Source organism: Octopus bimaculoides, chromosome 2 (genome assembly GCF_046866305.1).
Source record: "Octopus bimaculoides isolate indiv1 chromosome 2, ASM4686630v1, whole genome shotgun sequence".
Taxonomy (NCBI): Eukaryota; Metazoa; Mollusca; class Cephalopoda; order Octopoda; family Octopodidae; genus Octopus; species Octopus bimaculoides.
The window spans coordinates 170838672-170861171 of NC_142929.1; the positions used below are offsets into that span (position 1 = coordinate 170838672).

At 34.2% G+C, this 22500-nt stretch overlaps 1 protein-coding gene across 1 annotated transcript in view; it reads right to left on the reverse strand.

Annotated features, from left to right (window-relative positions):
* The window catches only part of LOC106876848 (cyclic GMP-AMP phosphodiesterase SMPDL3A), a 50813-nt gene extending 33476 nt beyond the window's left edge, over positions 1–17337 (reverse strand). Inside the window, exon 1 of the mRNA XM_089348064.1 lies at positions 17229–17337. Coding sequence (XP_089204190.1) covers positions 17229–17247 — 19 coding nt within the window. The 5' untranslated portion in view covers positions 17248–17337. The remainder of the gene's footprint in view (positions 1–17228) is intronic.
* Between the last annotated feature and the right edge of the window lie 5163 nt (positions 17338–22500).

The following is a 22500-nucleotide window of genomic DNA, read 5'->3' on the forward strand; positions in this document are numbered from 1 at the left end:
AATGCAATGATATGTAGCATAGAGATAAGGAGAAACAGGGAGAGAGAGAAAGAAAGAAACAATAAAACAAGGAAAGGCTAAGGAGAGATAAACAGAATGATAAAATCAGACAGACAGACAGATAGATAATTAGACAGGAGTTTAGACAGATAGATAGATACATACATAGATACATATATTTACACACTCACACATACATACATATATATATTCACACATATATGCATACATACGTAGATAGATAGATAGATAGATAGATAGATAGATAGATAGATAGATAGATAGATAGATAGATAGATAGATAGATAATTAAATCTTGTCTTTTTGTGAAAATTTTTAGTTTTTTTTAACAAGGTGCTGCGCAGATATGCGAAGCAAACGAACGTGGGATTAGATTATAAAAAATATCAATGATGGCTTATTACTCGTTTATCCATCACTAAAAGAGAAATAGAACAAAAAGCAAAATTCAGTTGAATAAAATACGGTCTTAACAAAATAAGAGAAAACTTGTTAGACAGTAGACTGAATAACTAGATATTATATTATTACCAAATGAGAGATAAAAACATGAAAAATAAAACATAAGAAAAGATTAAACAAAACATAAAAGCATTTCTTTTGTTTTTTTTATTGGAAATCGGAAATTACATAATTGATAAATTTAAAATGATAAATTATCTAATTATTTTACACTTGATATTATTGGGTCTTTTTATTGTGTGTGTGTGTGTGTGTGTGTGTGTGTGTGTGTGTGTGTGTGTGTGTGTGTGTGTGTGTGTGTGTGTGTGTGTGTGTGTGTGTGTGTGTGTGTATGTGCTACGATCTAAGCATGATCTCTTATTCTCTCTATCGCTACCATTCTTGCTACGTTTCATCTTTCATCCATTTTTTCTTTTCGTTCTCGTCCCCCTCTCTATTTCCAGCCTATTTCAGTCTTCCTTCTTTCTTTTCTTTCGTCCTTTCTTTCTTTCTTTCTTCCTTTATAGTATTTACTGTCTGTCTGTATTTTCTATTATATATATTTTATCTATATCTATTTATCACTCCTTCTTTTCTTCATTCCCTATTTCCTTCTCTCTTTCCATAGAGAAACTGTCTGTGTTTTTAACTTTTTATCACACTCTCTCTCCCCACCCCTTTATATATATGTGTGTGCGTCCACACACGTGTATATACATACATATATATATATATATATATATATATATATATATATATATATATACATATATATATATATATATGTATATACATATGTATATATTATATATATATATTATATACACATACATATCTATATATTATATATACATGATATATATATATATATATATATATATATATATATACAGACACATTCGTACACATATGTACGTGTACATACGTATACATGGATACCTACATACATATGTGTGTGTGTGTATGTATGTATGTATGTAAGTATGTTCAAATGTACATATATATGTGTGTATTTCTCTTTCTCCCTATTTTCTTTCTCTTTCACACAATATGCGCATGTAAAACAGACATAAAAGCTGACATACACGCACGGACGGACACACACACACACACACACACACACACAAGCACACACACACCACACACAGATGTGTGTATACATGTGTGAGTGCGTATACGTGCGTGTGTGCGTGTGTGTTTTCTGTTTATATATCTACATACGGTACAGAGTCAGGCACTGAAGACGAATAATTATACGCACATACTTATGCACAGACAATCATACGCAGACGAGATAAGCCACACACGAACTTGCTGAAAGACGCACTGATACAGAAGCGCGTTCTTATATTTTACAGTTATGTGTTTATGCCTTTACACACATACACATGCCTAAACACATAGACACTTATAGACACACATATTCACAAATACAAAAAATTTTAATATAATGCACACACATGTACATACCGTATATTCGTATATATACTACATACAATATTTATATATGTGTGTGTGTGTGTGTGTGTGTGTGTGTGTGTGTGTGTGTGTGTGTGTATATGTATATATACAGAGAGAGAGATATTATACCATATATATATTATGTTTACTATAATATATATATATATATATATATATATATATATATATGTTTCAGTCATTTGACTGCCGCCATGCTGGAGCACCGCTTTTAGTCGTAGAGAGTTTTGAAAGCCTAGCGCTTGTTATATATCGGTCTCTTTTGCGGAACCACTAAGTTACGGGGACGTAAACGCGCCAACATCGGTTGTCAAGTGATGGCGGGTGGAGGGGACAAAGACAGACACACATAAATATATATCAGTTTCCGTCTACCAAACCCACTCAAAAGGCTTTGGCCAGCCCGAGTCTATAGTAGAAACACAGGCCCAAGGTGCCACACAGTGGGACTGAACCCGGAACTATGTGGTTGGGAAGCAAGCCCCTTTCTACACAGCCAGGTCTGTACTTCTCTCTCTCTCTCTCTCTCTCTCTATATATATATATATATATATATATATATATATATATATATATATATATATATATTATACGTATTATATATATGTATTATAATATATATGGGAGAATTCACGAAAAAACAACAGACGAAGACAGGTGTTGTAAACAACAAATGGATGTATTAGTATTCGTTATATAATACGTGTGTGCGTGTGTGTGTTCTGTATGGCCGTGTCTGTGTAGATATTCATACACAGGAACACAAACGAATTATGTATTCATAGAAACATACACAATTATACAGACCTATAGTCATATGTGTAGGCATGTGGGTGTAGGCACATTGGAGTATCACCACACACACACACACACACACACACACACGTACACGTACACGCACATTCACACTCACAAACACGCACACACAAGCATACACAAATACAAACCCACCCAAACAAACTCACACCACCCAATCCCTTAATATCAATACGTATCTAACATCTTGCACAGAAAATTCAGTTAATTGATACAGTTAGCGCCTCTTTTTCAAACTATCTTTTTAAATTGGCAAAAAAAAAATCCATTTTATTTTCTGGAGAGGATACTTGTTTGTTATTAGATTTTTGTTGTCGTTGTTGTTGTTTTGCTTGGTTGTTCATTTGTTTCTTTAGCATTTATTTATTTAGTTAGTTATTGTAAGCGATGATTACTGTTAAATATACGGCTGGAGTAAATTTTAACGGAGTACAATAAATTAGGAACTCGAAACTAACTAAACAGAAGAAAACATTTTGATGGGTAGAAAACAGCAGAAAGTAAAGCGAAAACTGAAGAGTAAAATTTGTGGAACCAATTCCTCACCAAAATCCGACAGCGATGAAGTGAACAAGAGGGAAAGCCAAAACGTAGACCAATGTTTTGTCAGGAAAAACTATTCAAATAAAACAATGAAAACAGAGGCTAACATCATTTTGCGGCTGCCCCGTTGGTGCTAAATCCGAATATATCCATAAAACCGATGTGAAAATAGTTGAGAAGTGTTATAGACATCCACCGAACACGGCACAGGACAGTGGCTTGGCCACAAAGTGATACGGTCACAATCATTTAAGACATGCTTGATAAGAAGGTCAAGAGTTAGAACATTTCTGTACACATTCTTCTTGATACCGCGCGCGCACACACACACACACACACACAACTCATATAACCACACAATAAAATCATTCGCGTAGTAACATATACTCTAAGGTATTGCCACCAGACAATATAACACACCCTAGCAAATACTGAATATAACGACTACCCAATAAATACCATAGCACATACTATTACATAATCGACACCCGATGCTATAAAACCAACCAACAGCCGACACTAAAACACATAACACAACTTACACAGCACGTATCTACGCAAACACCATCCAATAAAATGACACAACTCACATTGCGCATACTCTACGCAAAAAAATAAGAAACGAAAAGTCCAACAACAAAGCCTAAGTACAACCCACACAAACATCAACCAGTAATATAACATTGCTCACACAACATATAATTAACCAAATAGTTGTTTCAACTGTATCACTACCCAATAATTGCCTCTAGCATGGACACAAGGCCTGGATTTGGCGTGAAAAGGACCTCAATACTTTACTAATGCTTCGTTTTATCCACCCAGGATGGATGAAAGGCGAGATCTGAACACAGACCTTAAAGAGCTGGAATGCTGCAAAAAAAGGTATTTTTATTCCGAAGCTCCGAAGATTCTATAAATCTGCCACAATCAATAATTCGCACTAAACACAATCAATAACTCGCGCCGTTCGTATTCTACATAATCACCACACGATACTATTATGCAACTCATATGACATACACAAAACATGATTATTGCCCAACAAAATTATACAATTCACGTAAAATGTTTACACAACAAAGAGACGATACACTGAAGCAACATCAGAAACACGACACAGGCCCAAGAACAAAGCAAAGCAAATATATTATGCAAACATCATCTTACACTCCCAAAAAGCAATATTGCAAATATTTCATGAACATTGAGTTGCAGCTGGTGATGCAGTAGAATATCACATGAAACTGTTAAAACACTATAACTAGAATATATTAATTAGTTGATACGACCGGCACCTTTTCCTTGAAATTTACTTCTTATGATACGGCACACAAATCTACATTTACTGTATAACCACAAATGTGTTTTATTATATTACAATAAAACTAGATACAATTAATATGTAAGTGACAGGTATCTGACAGAAACTAATCCAATAATCAAGAATTCGGATAACACAACAGCGGAAATAAAACAAGCGAAACAGTCATTTTGATTATCCAAAATAAAATAGATTTCTTGAAATTTGTTTGCTGAGTTCGTTTGTGGAGTTGGTGTCTGTGTGTGTTTGATGAATTCACAGTTAAATGGTTGACAAATAAGCCAAACGTTAGGGAAAAAATTGTGCTATCATAATACAACTTCTATACATGTCTAGAGTTACTCGAACGAAATTTTTCTGAATAAGGGAATGTACATGATTGAGAAAGATAATTCTTTCAAAAAGTATTTTATATTTAAAACATTAATTAAATATTATAATCTAGCTCTAAACTAATATATAAATTAATATTTTAACTTCAATATTGTGCTACACTAATGCAGATCAGACTACCCAAACGGAAAGGAAAACTGGGAAATATCCAAAATGTTATATCTTTAATGAAAATTATCTGAAGAATTTAATTAGGTTTAGCATAATTTTTACGACGTAAATACACTAGTAATTTATCAATAATCAATTAAAATATTACTCAGATGAGGAAGTCAACTAATATATCCAATAATTTTATTAATCAGGTCGATAAATGTAAATGCAGACAAGTAAACAGTCATCGTGTAACCATTAGGAATATTAAAACATCAAATAAATCAAAATAATTATCCAAAGTCATCAAACAATCGATTAATGTGTAAACCATCAAACAAATTATGTTGGATCACAAAACAGGAAAAACATTTAAACATGATTTTAAGACTTCAAGCTTTCTTATAAATTGTCAGACATCAAAATCTTGGACAAACAATTATTAAGCAATGAACCAAATAGTACTGAACCCTTCTAAGAAAGAAATAAAAATTTGTCCTTGCAATCTAATCAATCAATCAAACAATTAAGCAAATCATAACGTAAACAGAAAACAATCAATCACTTGCTACAACTAGCCAGCAATTTTAAACAATCAAACAATTACCAAAAAAATCTATCACTTAATTAACTGCCACACCATTATGCACGCAATCAGTTACTCAGACACTTATATACTCAGACCATATATTTAACAGCCATTAAACAATTAACCAGTTAATCAAACTGTTATTAAGATTTACATCGAACCCATAATGCAATCACTTAACTAAACTCAGTATCAGTGACGAATCTATCAAACAACTAATCGAAGTGTTATTAATTAGTTGTATTATAATGTCAGTAATATAATTACCGTACCTTGGAGTTCTTTGCTCCGGAACGGTTTTAATTTTTAAAACTTCTTTGTTTTCTTTCCAGGCACTTCTAAAGTGAGGCTAATGTTCCATATAGGCTAATCTTTTTGCTCCAAATGGGTGCCTCTACATTTGTTTTATGGAACATGCTGAAGTTACATAAGAGGAAGTTATGAGTGAAATTATCCCTAAAAAGGACGAGGAATCTATTATGATCAAATTGTAATTTCTTGCGTTAATGTTATACAATATTCTTTAAACAACTATTTTGAGTAACGCTATATAACAAAGGATGGCGTTTTACGAATGAGTATACAGATAGGTTGTCCGATCGGTTAAAATGTTTGAGAATCACTATTGTAAGTTGTACGCAATTGCAAGAGTATATATATTATGAAATCAAAAGAGAAGAATTAAACATTTTTCATTGAATTATATACCTGGGTCTACAAGCTCATGGTAGTATGTGAAAAAGTATAGATATAAGCCTTGATAAAAGTAATGCATAGAAAGATACTCATACCGCAAAATATTCTAACATCCTGAAAAATAATATAGAATCCTTAAAAAACTATGGATAGCCTGTGCTAGCAGAAGAAATGACCGCTTCTAAAATGTGCAAACTATGACAAATTTGTATGATGTTTTGAGCTAGGTTTTTCTTTGAATAAATTAGTAGCTTTTTGGAAGGCTGTAAATAAAGTTGAAGTGTGTAAGAAAAAATTAGAGATTGCGATCAACGACTTAAGTGATGAAGGTTTGTGGCGAAGAATGTGAACTTAGAGAGTTGACTTATTGCTTATACAGGTATTTGCACACGGAAGTTGGCAAAGAGTTAAAATATTAAGAGACACATGCAATTAACATGAATAGAGGGTATAACCACTGGCATACAACTATATCAAAATATCCGCACTTATCGTATACATCTGTTCATATACATTTATATCACTACTCATATCAGTGAAGCATGAACACAATAAGTATTATAGGTTAGATAATAAGGAAGAAGTGGGAATATCAGGGATAACATGGTAATTTGTTTTTGCAGTAGTTTAGCTCCAGGTCAGCTGTGATCGAAAAAACCAATAATGAAAGACGTTCTAGCTATGATTTTCTTGTTTTATTTATACATAGTGAGTTTTTTTTTTTATTTCATACGTAGAATCACATTATCAAATGTGTTCTTTTACAGTAAGAGATTTGGTGTCGTTGTATATCATTAAAAGAAACAACACGGAAACTTATGTGCGTACACGCACACCAGCTGGAATATAAGAATAAACATCTAAAAAGAAAGAGGCTTAAGCGTAGAAAGAAAAGGGAGAGATAATTATGAGAAGAAAAAGCCTTCGGAGGTGTCAGTAAGAGAAGTACTGAGAGGGAAGATTACATTCCTCTCTTTGTATTTGTGGAGGCGAGAGTATCAAAGTAATAAGGCAACAACTTAAACTGAGAGCTGATCTGTAGTAATGCTAGGCTATTTGAAATGTTTCCAAACAAAATATTCAAAATATTTTACAAATGTTATTATCCTAATATTTTTAAGTTTATATGCCCTCAAGAATCCAGACTCCAATGAGCACTTGATTGTCGCCGCCACTGGAGAAAAATTGCATATCGCATCATCGTACGCATTAAGTACATTAAATTTTAAAGGAAATGTTGATTTACAACATGCCAATGTTGACAGGGTCGGGGATTACCTCTGCGTTTAGAGATTAAGCAGAAAACATAAACGAGGCAATAGCGCCGAATAGAGACAGTTCTCTGAACAAATCAAAACAATCGAAAGCAAATTAATCTTTTTCCATTTAAATAATGCTGTCAAACCATATTTTCGATAATTCTATCAGATTATTAATATATTACAGTTTACGTTTGAGTGGCCACTTCCTGAACAGGTATGAAAACTCTTTCGTAAGTGTTTGAGAATTATGCTTTGGTTATACAAAACACAGTTACTTTGGCTGTAAATGTACTTCCTCCGATGAAATCATTCTTCTATCAATATTAGAAACAGTTTAGCTGATAGAGCATTCAGAGGAACACACTGCTAAAAATAATATCAAAATCAATGTAGTGGATATAATGTAGAGATTGGAGAACCGGTTTCTAACTTCGAGTTTCACATATCCAAACTAAAATCACACAACGATTGAGTTGTCTCTCCTTCCATTTCGCTTGCAAAGAAAGTTGATAATTTTTTTTACTATAGGCATAAGACCTGAAATTTTAATGGAGGGGACAAATCGATTACATTGACCCCAGTGACCAACTGGTACTTATTTTATCTATCCCGAAAGAATGAAAGACAAAATTGACCTCGGCAGAAATTGAACTTGGGGCGTAAAGACGGACGAAATATCGCTAAGCATTTTGTCCAGCGTACTAACAATTCTACCAGCTCGATTAAGCAAACTCAGAAAAGGTGGTAGAACTAAAGCCTATTCCCCTTGATCGCGTAAGAATAAAATCAATGTTAAAGAGATTAAGTGGTAGTAAGTTAGCAGCTGAGATAAAGACTTCGTGTGTTTGGTCACAATTTTCTATGATCTAATTCCAAATTCCATTATCGTCAATTATATTTTTCGTATCTACAAAAAATATCAATCATGTAATATAGGATATTTCAATTACGACTCGAACATTATATTTACTGAACAAAAAGCAAATAAATACTGAACACTTTATTGCATTTTTCCGAACCTGGTTCTCACTTTGGTTTCCATACTTTTAGATAATTCACCCACACACTCATATCATCTCCTTTCCGACTTCCCTTCCGCTATAAAATCAGAGGCCATATACTCCACCAAAATAAAAAGAATGTTATCTCCACCAAAATAAAAAGAAAATCAGTATTTAAGTACGTTTTGAAACCTTCAAACTTCACAAAATTAAAAACGAACAACTGTTTACTCGAAAATAATGAAATGAGAAGGTCAAATACTGTTGTTAAATACCACAGCTGATATAAATAACTAAAATAGCTTGATAATCGAATGTCAAACATCTATAGGACATAAAACGTTGAGAGGATGAATCATTGAACATCCTAAGTTCTTAAAGCATTCGAAAATCCTAAATCTCATAATCTCAAATGTTATCCTTATATATTTAGCAAACGATATCTAGAAGATTAATGCACATTTCTTTTTCTTGTTTGATTGTTTGTTTGTATGTTCGTGTGTGTTGTTTTCAATTTCTTCGTTTCACATCTGCCTTTTGTTTTGTTTTTCTATTCGACCCAAACGATAGTATAAATTTTGACTGACTGAACAGAGCGTAGTGCTTTTTTTTTTGCTTTTTTTTTATACCAGCAGTACACCGAGTCCTTGGTGAGAAAATTACATTTGCAAGTGGTCCAACTCACTGAACACTGAATATATAAAATAAGCAAAAAGTAAACATAAGACCACTGATCTAAGCAGGAAAGTGTTGTGCAATTGATGTATATAAATATAAGTATACATTATTCAGACTCTTACATAACTATATATACGTGTCTATGTATGTATGCATGTAGTCGCAAGCGTGACTGCTTGGTAAGAAATTTGCATCCGAACCACATGGTTCCGGGTTCAGTCTCATTACTATAACCTTGTCTTCTGAGTGGACTTGGAAGACGGAAACTGAAAGTGTGTGTGATTTGTGTGTGCGTGTGATGTGTGTGTGTGTGTGTCTGTCTGTCTATTTATCCCCACCATTGCTTGATAACCAGTGTTGGTTTGTTTACGTTCCCATAACCGAGCGGTTCGGCAAAGCTCACCGATAGTATAAGTACCATTTCTAGTCCGAGGATTGCAGCCAGGCTGGAGCACCGCCATTTACTTTGCTACATTTTCACTAAATCTCCTCTGATACGTGACATTTGGAAGGCGACGAGCTGGCAGAAACGTTAGCACGCTGGACGAAATGCTTACCAGTATTTCGTCTGCCGCTACATTCTGAGTTCAAATTCCTCCGAGGTCGACTTTGCCTTTCATCCTTTCGGGGTCGATAAATTAAGTACCAGTAGCGCAGTACTTGAAATTTTTTGCATTGAACTGCATATTATTTTGCTCTGCCCACTTGTATATTGCATTTAGGTCATTCTGCAGGCTTATGATATCATCAGGATTCTTTATTGCCTGAGATAGTTTTGTGTCATCAGCGTAGCTAGTAACAGTGGCTCTCCGAGTGACCGTAGGCATGTCCAGAAGGGCCACTATGAACAGTAGTGGCCCCAGGACATTTCCTTGCGGAACACCGCTCAATATTTGCGTTTCCCTAGATAGTTCTCCATTGGCTGCAACTGTCTGACTTCTACCATTCAGGAAGTCATGCGGCCATTCTCCTAATTTACCAGCTATGCCAAGGTCTCGCAGCTTGTGACATATCAAGCCATGATCAACTTTGTCAAAGGCTTTTTCAAAGTCGAGATATATCACATCAACATTTGAATGGTCAAGTAGCTGCTTCAGGACCCAGTCATAATGCTGCAAGAGCTGCGTGAGGCAGCTTCTACCTGGACGGAAACCATGCTGGGTCTCATTCAGCAAGTCATTTTCTTCTAGGAACGGAATCAATCTCTTTCTGACAATTCGTTCCATGACTTTGCTAATATGTGAAGTCAGAGAGATGGGCCTGTAGTTCCCAGCCTCTGCTCTGCTTCCACCTTTATTGATAGGACATATGGTGCTTTCCTTCAGCTTTTGGGGAAGTTTACCACTTACAAGGAAACTCTGGAAGAGTATCCGGAGTGGTCCCGCTAATTCTTGTTTACACGACTTTAGGAGGACAGCTGGGAAACCATCGGGGCCAGTTGCCGAATTTGAGCTCATTTCGTTTATGGCAGCTATCACATCTTCCTCTTCAATGTCAATGTAGGTAATGGATGCAGTCTTTTTCTGCTGAGTGATATTGTCAAAGAAATCAGCTGGGTTCTTTATCTGCATGTGACTCAGTGGAGAAGTGAAAACACTATATATATATATATATATATATAAAGAGAGAGAGGGGGAGAGAGAGAGGGAGAGAGAGAGAGAGAGGGAGAGAGAGAGAGAGAGAGAGAGAGAGGGAGAGAGAGAGAGAGAGAGGAGAGAGAGAGAGAGAGAGAGAGAGAGAGAGAGAGAGTAGTGGTACAACAAGGCACCAATGTTTACTGGAAATAGCAGTCGATAAATTTACGACGATATAGTAAAGCTTCATAGTATACATAGTGGCAAAGATGTGTAAAGGCAGCGAACATAAAGAATTTCTTGTTATCTCTAGGAAGAACGTTAGATAAATGGACAATCCAGAATCGAATAATCTAGTACCTGGGTTTCAGACTCATCAAATACGTTTGTTAACGTAAATTTGATTAGTCTCCTTCAGCTAGATTTACCTGGACAATATTTCAAACGTTAGTACATCAATGCCAGTATACTCGCCTGAACGCCTAGCCGTAAACAGAACCGAGAACATACATATACATATATAATGTGTATATACATATACATACATATATATATATATATATATATAATATATATATATATATATATATATATATATATATATATATATATATATATATGTATGTATATGTATATACATAGATATATTTACATACATATACATATATATATATATATATATATATATATATATATATATATATACACATACATACATATACATATATAATGTGTATATACATATACATACATATATATATATATATATATAATATATATATATATATATATATATATATATATATATATATATATATATATATATATATATATATATATGTATGTATATGTATATACATAGATATATTTACATACATATACATATATATATATATATATATATATATATATATATATATATATATATATATATATATATATATATATATATGTATATGTATGTATGTGTATATATATATATATATATATATATATATATATATATATATATATATATATATATATATATATATATATATATATATATATATATATATATATATATATATATATATATATATACATATATATACATCAGTAGAGCTATGGAGAGACCATGTAATAGTGTTAGAAGATTTCTATGTTTGAAATCATTTTTTAAACTGGTTGTAGCCTACTGAACAGAGAAATGTATTGTGTACATAGTAGGTTATTAAACGTTTGACACTTGGAGTTGTTGATCTTGTATTCTGAACTGGAGTTTTTTAAATATCCTGGCCTTTAACATCGAGAAACGCTTGTATTACTGTATAACTATGTGTAGGAAGTTAGTTTGGCAAGTAAATAGGCTACTATGTAAGTAAGTGCTTATGAAGCTTTGTGTGTTTGTATATGCATGCACACATGCGCACACGCACACACACACACGCGCGCACACATACACAAATATATATGCGCTGGGGGGAGATGAGCGTGCATATAGGTAGGTGTGCGTATGTATGTGTTTTTTGCGTATGCATATGTGTGTATAATGGTATAAGCATACATTCGACCGCAAACATAAACGTATATATTTAAGTCACTGATGTGTATAAAGGTAACTTGGTGCATGGGTGGACAGATAAAAGATAGGGTAGTCGGCTGGTTTGTTGGCTGGTCGGTCGGCTGGTTGGTTGGTTGGTAGGTAGGTTGATAGACAGACAGACAGACAGACAGACAGACTGGTAGACATAGATAGATGGATGGATAGATAGATAGATAGATAGATAGATAGATAGATAGATAGTGAGACATACATACATACATACATACATACATACATACATGCATACATACATACATACATACAAATAGATAGCAGACAAAATAATACAGAGGCAGAGTAAACTAGGTGGACAGTTTGATTGTTAGAAAGCAGAGCATCGATTTAAGATTGGCAGACACATGTTTCTGAATTCGATGTCATTGCGTAACACCTTCAGCATAAGTGTCTTCTGCCATAAACATGGAATATGATAGAGGAAAATTATTTAGCAATTCATGTTTGCATTCTCTTTCACTTCCTTCCCATTCTTGAATCTTTTGGTCGTTCCTTCCTCAATTATTTCACATGTCCCACAACGAGGATCTTCACAGTTTATTACTTGTATCATTTATCTCCGATGTGAATCTTGCCTTTGTTGGAGGTCTCTTGAAATTTGGTCATTGTCTTCGGCTGTTTATGGTTTGTGATTTTTGTAATTATTTGTCAGAGATCTGATTATGTATCGTTTGGAGGTATCGTTGGCGGAAATACTTAACACTATTACAAAAGACAACTTCCACTTTATGCATTAACTTGGAACATGTTCTTGAAAAATTACACACAAAATGCACACTATATACGAACTTCTTCCACAATGGTTAGTGACATTCTGTTAATGAATTTCTACCAAATAAAAGTATTTCCACCAGATATATTCGTCAAAATGACTTCACAATTCTACACTTGCTACACAACCACGATCTACCACCGTGCAATTTTTATACTTTTCCTGAGCTCGAAAGAAGTTCAAGGGGACATTGTCGGGAAAGCATTGCAAAACGTAAAGAAACATCTGAAGACGTCATTGTAGAAAAAGAAGAGATTTTGCATCTGCATTTCATTGCTGTAAATAGATCGAGAAATGTATAATTAACAACGGAAAAATATAAAAATTTCAAGGTGATAGGTCGTCGCTGTATATCAAGTATAGAATTGTGAAATCATTTTGACCAATATATTTGATAGAAATACTATTTCTACAAGATGATGCATTGTTGTGGTAAAACAAAGTTCTGCGTGGTAATTTTCTTCGGCTTATCAGTTGAATGCTGTCCTTAAATTGTTAATTATTGTCATTTTGTTTTTCCAAGTCATAGTTTTACCAGCATTAAGATATTTAAGATAAATATCTCATTTAGGATAGTAGTAAAATATATTATCACCTTGGTGAAAACTAACTTTGTCATCTTTGATTTCATGGGAATAGAGATGGTTTTAACTCTCCATTTTATTGACTGTTCACTGTTTGCCTAATCACACCTATGACGCCATGTTTCATCACCAGTAACAATTCATGTGTAAAATGTGTACGGTTCACTGTTAAAATCGTAAAAGAAGCTGATGCACATTTCAAATCTGTTTTGTCAAATCAACACTTGTCGAAAAACGAGAAACCCATTTACAAATAGTATTTAGCTTACTCAAATATTTATGGATTATTTACTCAACAAAACATTCGCTTATATATAACTTAAATTCGATGTTTGTAGTTGTCGTCGGTTTTTGCGAAACTGGACGACATCCATTTCGATTTCCATCGTACACTGATTCTTAACTGTCTCTAAAGCGTTTCCTCATTTCTAAATAGTTCAAGGAGCCATTGCATCAATACGATAATCACTCAGCGGCTCAGAAAAGTTTCAACTACTAACTTATCAAAGCAGTTGACTACGATTATGACTCAGTTATCGTTGTATGAGTAGGGTGTATAACGCTTAAGCAATGAATGTAACTTTATACATTGTGCCTTATGTAATTACATTTAAGATTATCTTCATACCTTGTATCTTACATTTCTTGCGCCTTAGAACATTGTACTGGAATTGATGTTTTGCAGTTATTTCACGGAACTGTTTGTGGCACAGCCTTATACACACACACTCACACACACACACACACACACACACACACACACACACACACACACGCAAACAAACAATATATACATGTATATGCACGTATATGCACGTATGGATGCACATATATTTACACATACAGTCACATAAATATATGGAGAGAAAGAAAGAAAAAGGAAAACTCCAAATTCAGACTGAATATCAACGGCATCGATATCATTAGTCTGGTAAAGGCTTGCACGGGTCATAGGCAAAATGCTTATCTCTTAAGTAGCAAAAACATTATTCCAAATCATGAGAAACACCAACAAAATATTTGTCAATTTTTTTACTTTCATTATTTGAAAACTGCTTCTTTTTCTTTGACTCTCCACAGAACTAAATAGAAGAAATGTCTAATACACTTAATGCAATTAATACCCTCAATTGTATTAAGTTTAATAACAGGATTGATGCGTATCAGAACATCAGATTTGTATTAATATACTTAATACAATTCTGTATATTGAATTCACAGACATTCTTCGGATTTCCAGAAAAATTTTAATGTAATGTTTTCAAAAATTTTCAATGACATACATTTAGAATTCTGCTTTCTTTAAAAGTTTATTACTATAAAAATGTTGTGCGCATTATATAAAGAAGCCTGAGCTGAGTGCATAAAGCTTCCCAAAGCATAATTCTTCAAAAAAATGCAAAAAAAGAAACCTCTATTGAATTAAATTGTTGTGTGGGGCTTTATTGAAATGAAAAAAGCCAGACATGTAATATTGAATTTCACCTCATTAAATCCCAGTATTTGCAAAAGATTTTGCTGTATTTCCTTTATAAATATATTCCTTTGTTACGAACTTATAAACTTTTTTTTAGTAGTTGCAGGACTTTAGTGGATGTTTTTATGCATAGTGCAAGTGTATGTTTGTGTGAGCGTACGTGTCTTTGGGTATGCGTGAGTGTGTGTATGTCAGTGTATGTATTTTGGGGAACTGTATTAAACAAATAAGTAGCATATATTTATATGTCTATAAATATATATGTACATATGTGTGACTGTGTATATGAGTTTCTATGTGTATAATATTTGTATGTCTGAGTATGTATTTATATGTTTTAATGACTAGCAGTCAAATATACATCTATGTTCGTGTCATTGTGAAAACATCTATGAATGTAGGTATGTATGTATTTATTCAATAAAGTAACAATATCTTGAACGTTTACGACTACAATCATGATGGTGACGACCGCGACAATAACAAACAAATATAAAAAAAAAAACTTTTCCGTTATGTGCTCGTCTGTGTAAACCTGCAACAAAATATTCTCTATCATCGTGCAGACAATCTATAAACCACTTTAAACTCTCTATTCAATTTCATACCATTTACTCTATGTATATATTTACATAACAGTATTAGACCACTTCTAAAGTCGATGAAGTGGCAGAAATTCGAAAGAAATCTCGTATTTAGTTACCTCATTCTACATCCGAAGTTCAAATCCCACCTGTGTTGATAAGCAATGATAAAATATGTCGAGTTATTTGAGCGATCGATTTTATCGATTACGTATTTTTCAAAGAATCTGTAATTTCTGTCAATGCCAAAAAAATAACTCAATAGCAGAATAGGTTGAGCTGCGAGCAAAGTTTTTATTCTGCTATACTCTTTGGGGTTCTGAGTTCAGTTCTCGCAGAGTAACGTTTACTTACATCCTCCTTGTGTTGTTACCCGTCAATAAACGTGAACTGATCTAATCGTGGATACTTCTAGCGAATCCAAAACATTGATGTTAGCAGAAACAACAGAATGCCAAGGAAAATACCTTCTTATTAACTATTTTTGCTACTCATCGTTCCGAGTTCATATTTCACAAACTGAACACTGCCTTATATCCTTTGAGGGTCAATACAATAATTTTCAATCAATAGAGTCAATTATAATAGATTGAATATTTCCACATAATTGTAAGATTGTATGTCAGTAATAATATTACTAACAATCGTTTCAAACGTAAGTACAAGCCCACGCGGTCCCGAAAGATACAATTAAAAACAATGCATGTTAAACAGAGTAGTATAATGAAGGGAGGGATGAAATCGACTTTGCCTTTCGTCCTTTCAGATTCGATAAAATAAGTACCAGTTAATCACTGGTGTCGATGTAATCGACTAAATCCCTACCCCAAAATTGGTGACCTCGTGCCAAAATTTGAAACCAATATATTTAAGGTGAAAATATCTCCAGTGAACTTCACTGGGTGACACAGAGATACTGACACAGAGATGTTTAATACAGGATTTAGACATATATTTGTATTGAACACAGTACATCCCAACTAATTTGATAACAAGCAAAGTACCACAAATTGCTAAATAAATAGTAATAGTAAGTTATGATATGGTCTGGCATTAGCACACACACACACACACACACACACACACACACACACACACACACACACACACACACACACACACACACACACACACATATATATATATATATATATATATGCATATATATATATAAATACAGTGTACATTTAAACACATAAGAGATGGCCATAATAGGACATCTAACCCGCTAGAAGGAGTAGTTAAATTCCAAACCACTATTAGGGTAATTTCAAAAGGGAATGAAAAATAAAAACATTTACCATCTATTTCCTGTACCATGGTTTCAAGCTATCTTCAGCAAATAAAATATATATATCAGGGATATTTTCATTACTTTTCATTTCTAACTTTGGTACCGCCGAACGAGGTAGACTAAAGGCTCGGATCCTTCTCGACGTCGTTGCTGTAATAATGAAAAAGCGAAAAATTTAGATATCAAATCTGAAATATGAGAGATAGCGAAAGAAAGAAAGAAAGAAAGAAAGAAAGAAAGAAAGAAAGAAAGAAAGAAAGAAAGAAAGAAAGAAAGAAAGAAAGAAAGAAAGAAAGAAAGAAAGAAAGAAAGAAAGAAAGGGAAAACTGTGAATGTTATACAAATAGAAAAGTTGACCAACTGATGAGCTTGTATGGTTTTTGTGTTTATTTCAAACGCAGTAGAGACAAACACCGGTTGTTGGTATTCTTCGATTGACTGATCTTAACCAGTGATACGCATCTATTTGTAATTTAATCTTTTGACTTGGGAAGAAAATTTAGAAATATAATTTCATTGTTTTTTGCCATAGATTTCGATGATCAATGTTATCGTAGAAGTGTAACGAAATTACTACGTAGATGTACAACCGAACAACCATACACTCTACTCGTCGAGTATTTTTAATTTTTCCTCTAGCGTAGTGAGAGTGTGGTGCTGAACTTCAGATCATAAAATGGCAGGCCCGATCCCAGGACAGAGTGGGACATTGCACCCTCTATGAACAAGGCACTTCATTTCACATGACCCCAGTAAACTCTGCTGAAAATTGGTACCAGCTTAGTACTGCTGCTGCTCTCACTCCTTATAACATCTTCGGTGTCAGCGATGGGAGAACTTAGAGGCTGCCTATGTCTGATCGCGACTACATAGGCACCTAAAACAATTAGCAAAAGCATAAATGTAGATTCATAAACGAATACAGCCAAGTAGTATTCGCTTATGAGTGACGGCTACGGTTTCATAATCTAAATATTAGCAAAACAAAGAATCACAAACATTTTTGTTTAATTCGTTGCCATTTGTTTCTTTCCGTTTTTTGTTGTTGTTTTGTTTTGTTGTGTGTGTGTTATTTTATTTTGATTTATCTTTGCTATTTTATTTATTCTTAATGGTGTATAAATTTCGTTATAGAAAGTCTGGACAAGAAGGTGAAATAACCTAGACAGGACAAGTAATTAAAGAAGAGCAAATAAGGTAGGTTAATAAAGAATTACTGTGATACAGGCTAAGCGGCAACTACAGAGAGAGCAGGTGTCACGTTCTAGTCTGGGAGTAGTTTACCTTTGGTATTAACTAAAGGAGTAGATGTTGACTCGATAGAAAGGTACGATATAACAAGAAAGAAAGGTTATTGAAAGAGAGAGTTGAATTGGTTGTCAGAAGCAGTACGTTTTAGATAGCCATAGAATGACATAGATGAAGAGAGAGAAAGAGAGAGAGAGAGAGAGAGAGAGAAAGAGAGAGACAGAAACAAACAGAAGCTTGGAAAGAGAGAAGAGAGGCTATATAGAAAACTTTGAACCAAAAACTGGAGGTGAGTGGAGAGAAAGGCGTATGGAGAATGTGTGAGGCAAAGAGAGATGTGAATACATATGTATGCATGTATGAAGTCTGTTTTTACACACACACAGACACACACACACATGCCGAGGTAGAAAATTCAATGTATATAGAGAGAGAGAGCTATATTATTTATTAGGTAAGAAAAGGACAAATACTTTCTGAATTTCTTTTTTGTTACTGCCTCACACTCTCACCCTTTCTGTGGATATGTTGATGCATTATACATACATGTGTGTGCGCATATTACTATATATGCATATGGGTATATGTATACGTGCGTATGTGTTTCCTTATAATTTCATGCTCTTTGCTTCTATATGCGCTTGAGCGTATGCACATATATATGTATACATGTATGTACATATATGTGTGTGTGCGTGTATGTGTGTGCGCGTGTACGTATATATATGTATGCATATATGTATGTATGTATGTATGTACGCACAGACATTGACATACTAACATGGAATTGTGCATATATTTAAGCGTGTAGACGCGGACGCTTCGATCAGAAATATATGGATGATCGTGCGCACGTGTACACATATTCTGTATCTCGTTGTCTTTAAATATGCGAAAGACCGTACATACATATTTTTTTATATATGCGTCTGTGCTTACGCATGCGCAACAGTACATCTGTCTACATGTCTGTATATCAATCTGTCTACTTATCATCAAACACCTGCGATGATTATTTTATCAAATATATATGAAACTCTTTGAGTCTCCTTGGCTCCTCGACTAATAAGAAATTTAATATGCATGTAAATATAAATACTCAGCTAATAAAAATGCAATATATCTATCTATCTATCTATTTATATATATATATATATATACATACACACACACACATACTTTGCCTCCTGTATTGAGTTCCATATTTGTCTCGTTTGTAAAGCCTAACTTACCTGCCCATCTAATCGTCTAGCTACCTAGTGATCTACCGATCTGTCTATTTATCTCTCTCCATCTCTCTCTCTCTTTCTCTCTCTCTCTCTCTCTCTCTCTCTCTCTCTCTCTCTCTCTCTCTCTCTCTCTCTCTCTCTCTCTCTCTCTGCCGATGTGGAAACAAGCTTTCCTACATGTCTCTATTTGTGTACGTCTCTGCCAATCAAACTGTCCGTCTGACTTACTCTGTTTCAGTATTATTTTGTCTGCCATCTATCTGTATGCATGTATGCATCTATCGATCTATCTATCTATCTATCTATCGATCAATCTCTGTGTATCTATCGATTTATCTCAGTTTCTCACTGTCTGTTTGTTATTCTCTCTTCCTTTCTCCCCCTCTGTATTTATCTATCCATCTCTATCCGTTCATCTGTCTATCTTTGTACCTGTCTATCCATCCATTTATACACACATCGAAACGTCGAGTTAGAATAGAGGCAGCTGATGAATAATTCCAAGTGGCTTTCTGTTTTCCTATGTGTTCGTTCCGTTGTCTGTAGTTCATTGTTCTAACGTCCTGTACCCTGATATGCATCTATATACACATGTAGATGAAAGTATATAAATATATGTGTGTATACATGCATATATATTTTTTGTATATATATATATATATATATATATATATATATATATATATATATACAGGCATACCACGCCCTACGTCATTAATTGGTTCCAGGAAACACGACTTAAGTCGAAAAACGACTTAAGTCGAATTTACTTGTCTCTCTAGGCTAAACCAATAATAACCATTCCCAGTTCTTTACTTTATTTATGAATACATTTTCAATAATAAATGGTTAATAAAAACCTATTTTAAGCTTAGAAACAAATAGTTTTTATTCTTTAATACAGTACAGTAAAAAAAAAAAAGTAATCTAAATTTACGAATACAATTTGGCGGTGTTTACAGTATATCGCGGGTGCTTTATTCATAAATGCGATTTGCAATAAGACATGGTAAACTAAAATCCGTTTTTAAGCTTAAAAAGGTTGCCAACTTAATGTGGCAGTTCCAAGAAGAGGAATAAAACTACTGCTATTTAGCCACAAGGAACACTGTTTCCAGTTAGCTATGTGACACAAGCGTTCTGTATCCTTAAGTTTTCAAACTGGGGAGATAAACACCTCCACCGAACAAAGCAAACATCCAGAGACTAGTTTCAGAGTAATTGCTCTTCATCAGTCTGGAGTAGCTTAGCATTGCTAGCTGTCGGTGCTAAATCGCTGTTGAAAACTTATAGAGTTCCAAGTGAAATAAATTCACTGATTTACAGAATTAGAAATATTGAATTTCTAAATCTCTCAGAGAGAGTTATGCAGTAGCAGCAAGTGATGGCTTGTTGCCAACTTAATGTGACAGTCCCAGGAAAATGAAGAATGCTACTGCTATTTAACCCCAAGAAACACCGTTTCCTGGGACTACCACTTTAAGTTGGCAACAAGCCATCATTCTATTGTGCTGCTACTTCATACCTCTCTCTCTCTCTCTCTCTCTCTCTCTCTCTCTCTCTCTCTCTCTCTCTTCTCTCTCTCTCTCTCTGAGAGATTTAGAAATTCAATATTTTTAATTTTGTAGATCCAGTGAATTTATTTCACTTGAAATTCTATAAGTTTTCAACAGCGATTTAACACCAACAGCTAGCAAGGCGAGCTACTCCAGACTGATGAAGAACAATTACCCTGAAACTAGTCTCTGAATGTTTGCTTTGTTGGGTGGAGAAGGACACAGAACGCTTGTGTCGCGTAGCCAACTGGAAACGGTGTTTCTTGGGGCTATGAAGACATATTATATGCTCCAATTAACCCATATGACTCCATCAGGAGTTAAGGCTTTACACACGCCAACTTCATTTAATTCGTCCTTAGTCCTTAGTCGAAAGACACTTGTTGTTATGTCCTGCTATTTGCATTTGTATTTGTGTAACATTTCTCCGTTTTTTTTTTCGTCCTTGTTTTCGTATACATTTGCTGCTTTCTAATGCTCTTAGCTTAGGTTTTCCTTGGAGCTGGCCAGATTAGAGCAATCTTGAGTATAACCAGCTGAAATTGCAAAGATAATCTGGAACTCGACTGAGGAAAGAAAACTCCGAATGACCCGTCCTTGCTTACTTTCTATCGTTTGTCTGGATATTTCTTTGTCCCTTTTTTGTATCACCTAACTGTCTGGATGTTTTGCGTTCTTGTCCCACTTTGTATTATTTATATATAAAAATATAGCGGCGTACGTACACTTTGGCTTTCAGGATGTCGCGAAAGGCCTGGTTGGAAGCCCAGCCATCCGAGTTCTTTTACGGAGCTTAGGAAAGAAACTGAATGACCGCTGCAATGTGTGTGTGAGTCTGAGGGGTGGGGGATTTAGGTGGAATAAAATCATAATTATCTGATCCTCCTGAATTTTCTTTTACTCAAAACTAGGAACTTTTCAGGTTTGTCGAAAAAAATGAGTATTCAATAGCGTTGAGATATTCTATCTTGATCGAGTCAGTCTCTTGCTACAATGAGTTTCGCCTGTGATGCACAGGTTTTTCAGGCAAGTCATGAGTCGCACAACACATACACACACACACACACACACACACACACATATATGCATGTGTGTATATATGTATATGTATATATATATATATCTTCATATATATACATATATATATATATATATATATATATATATATATATATATACATGACTGCCCGCACATTATACAATTCAATCCCCAATTCTCGCTTAACTGAAAACCGCCTTATGTCGT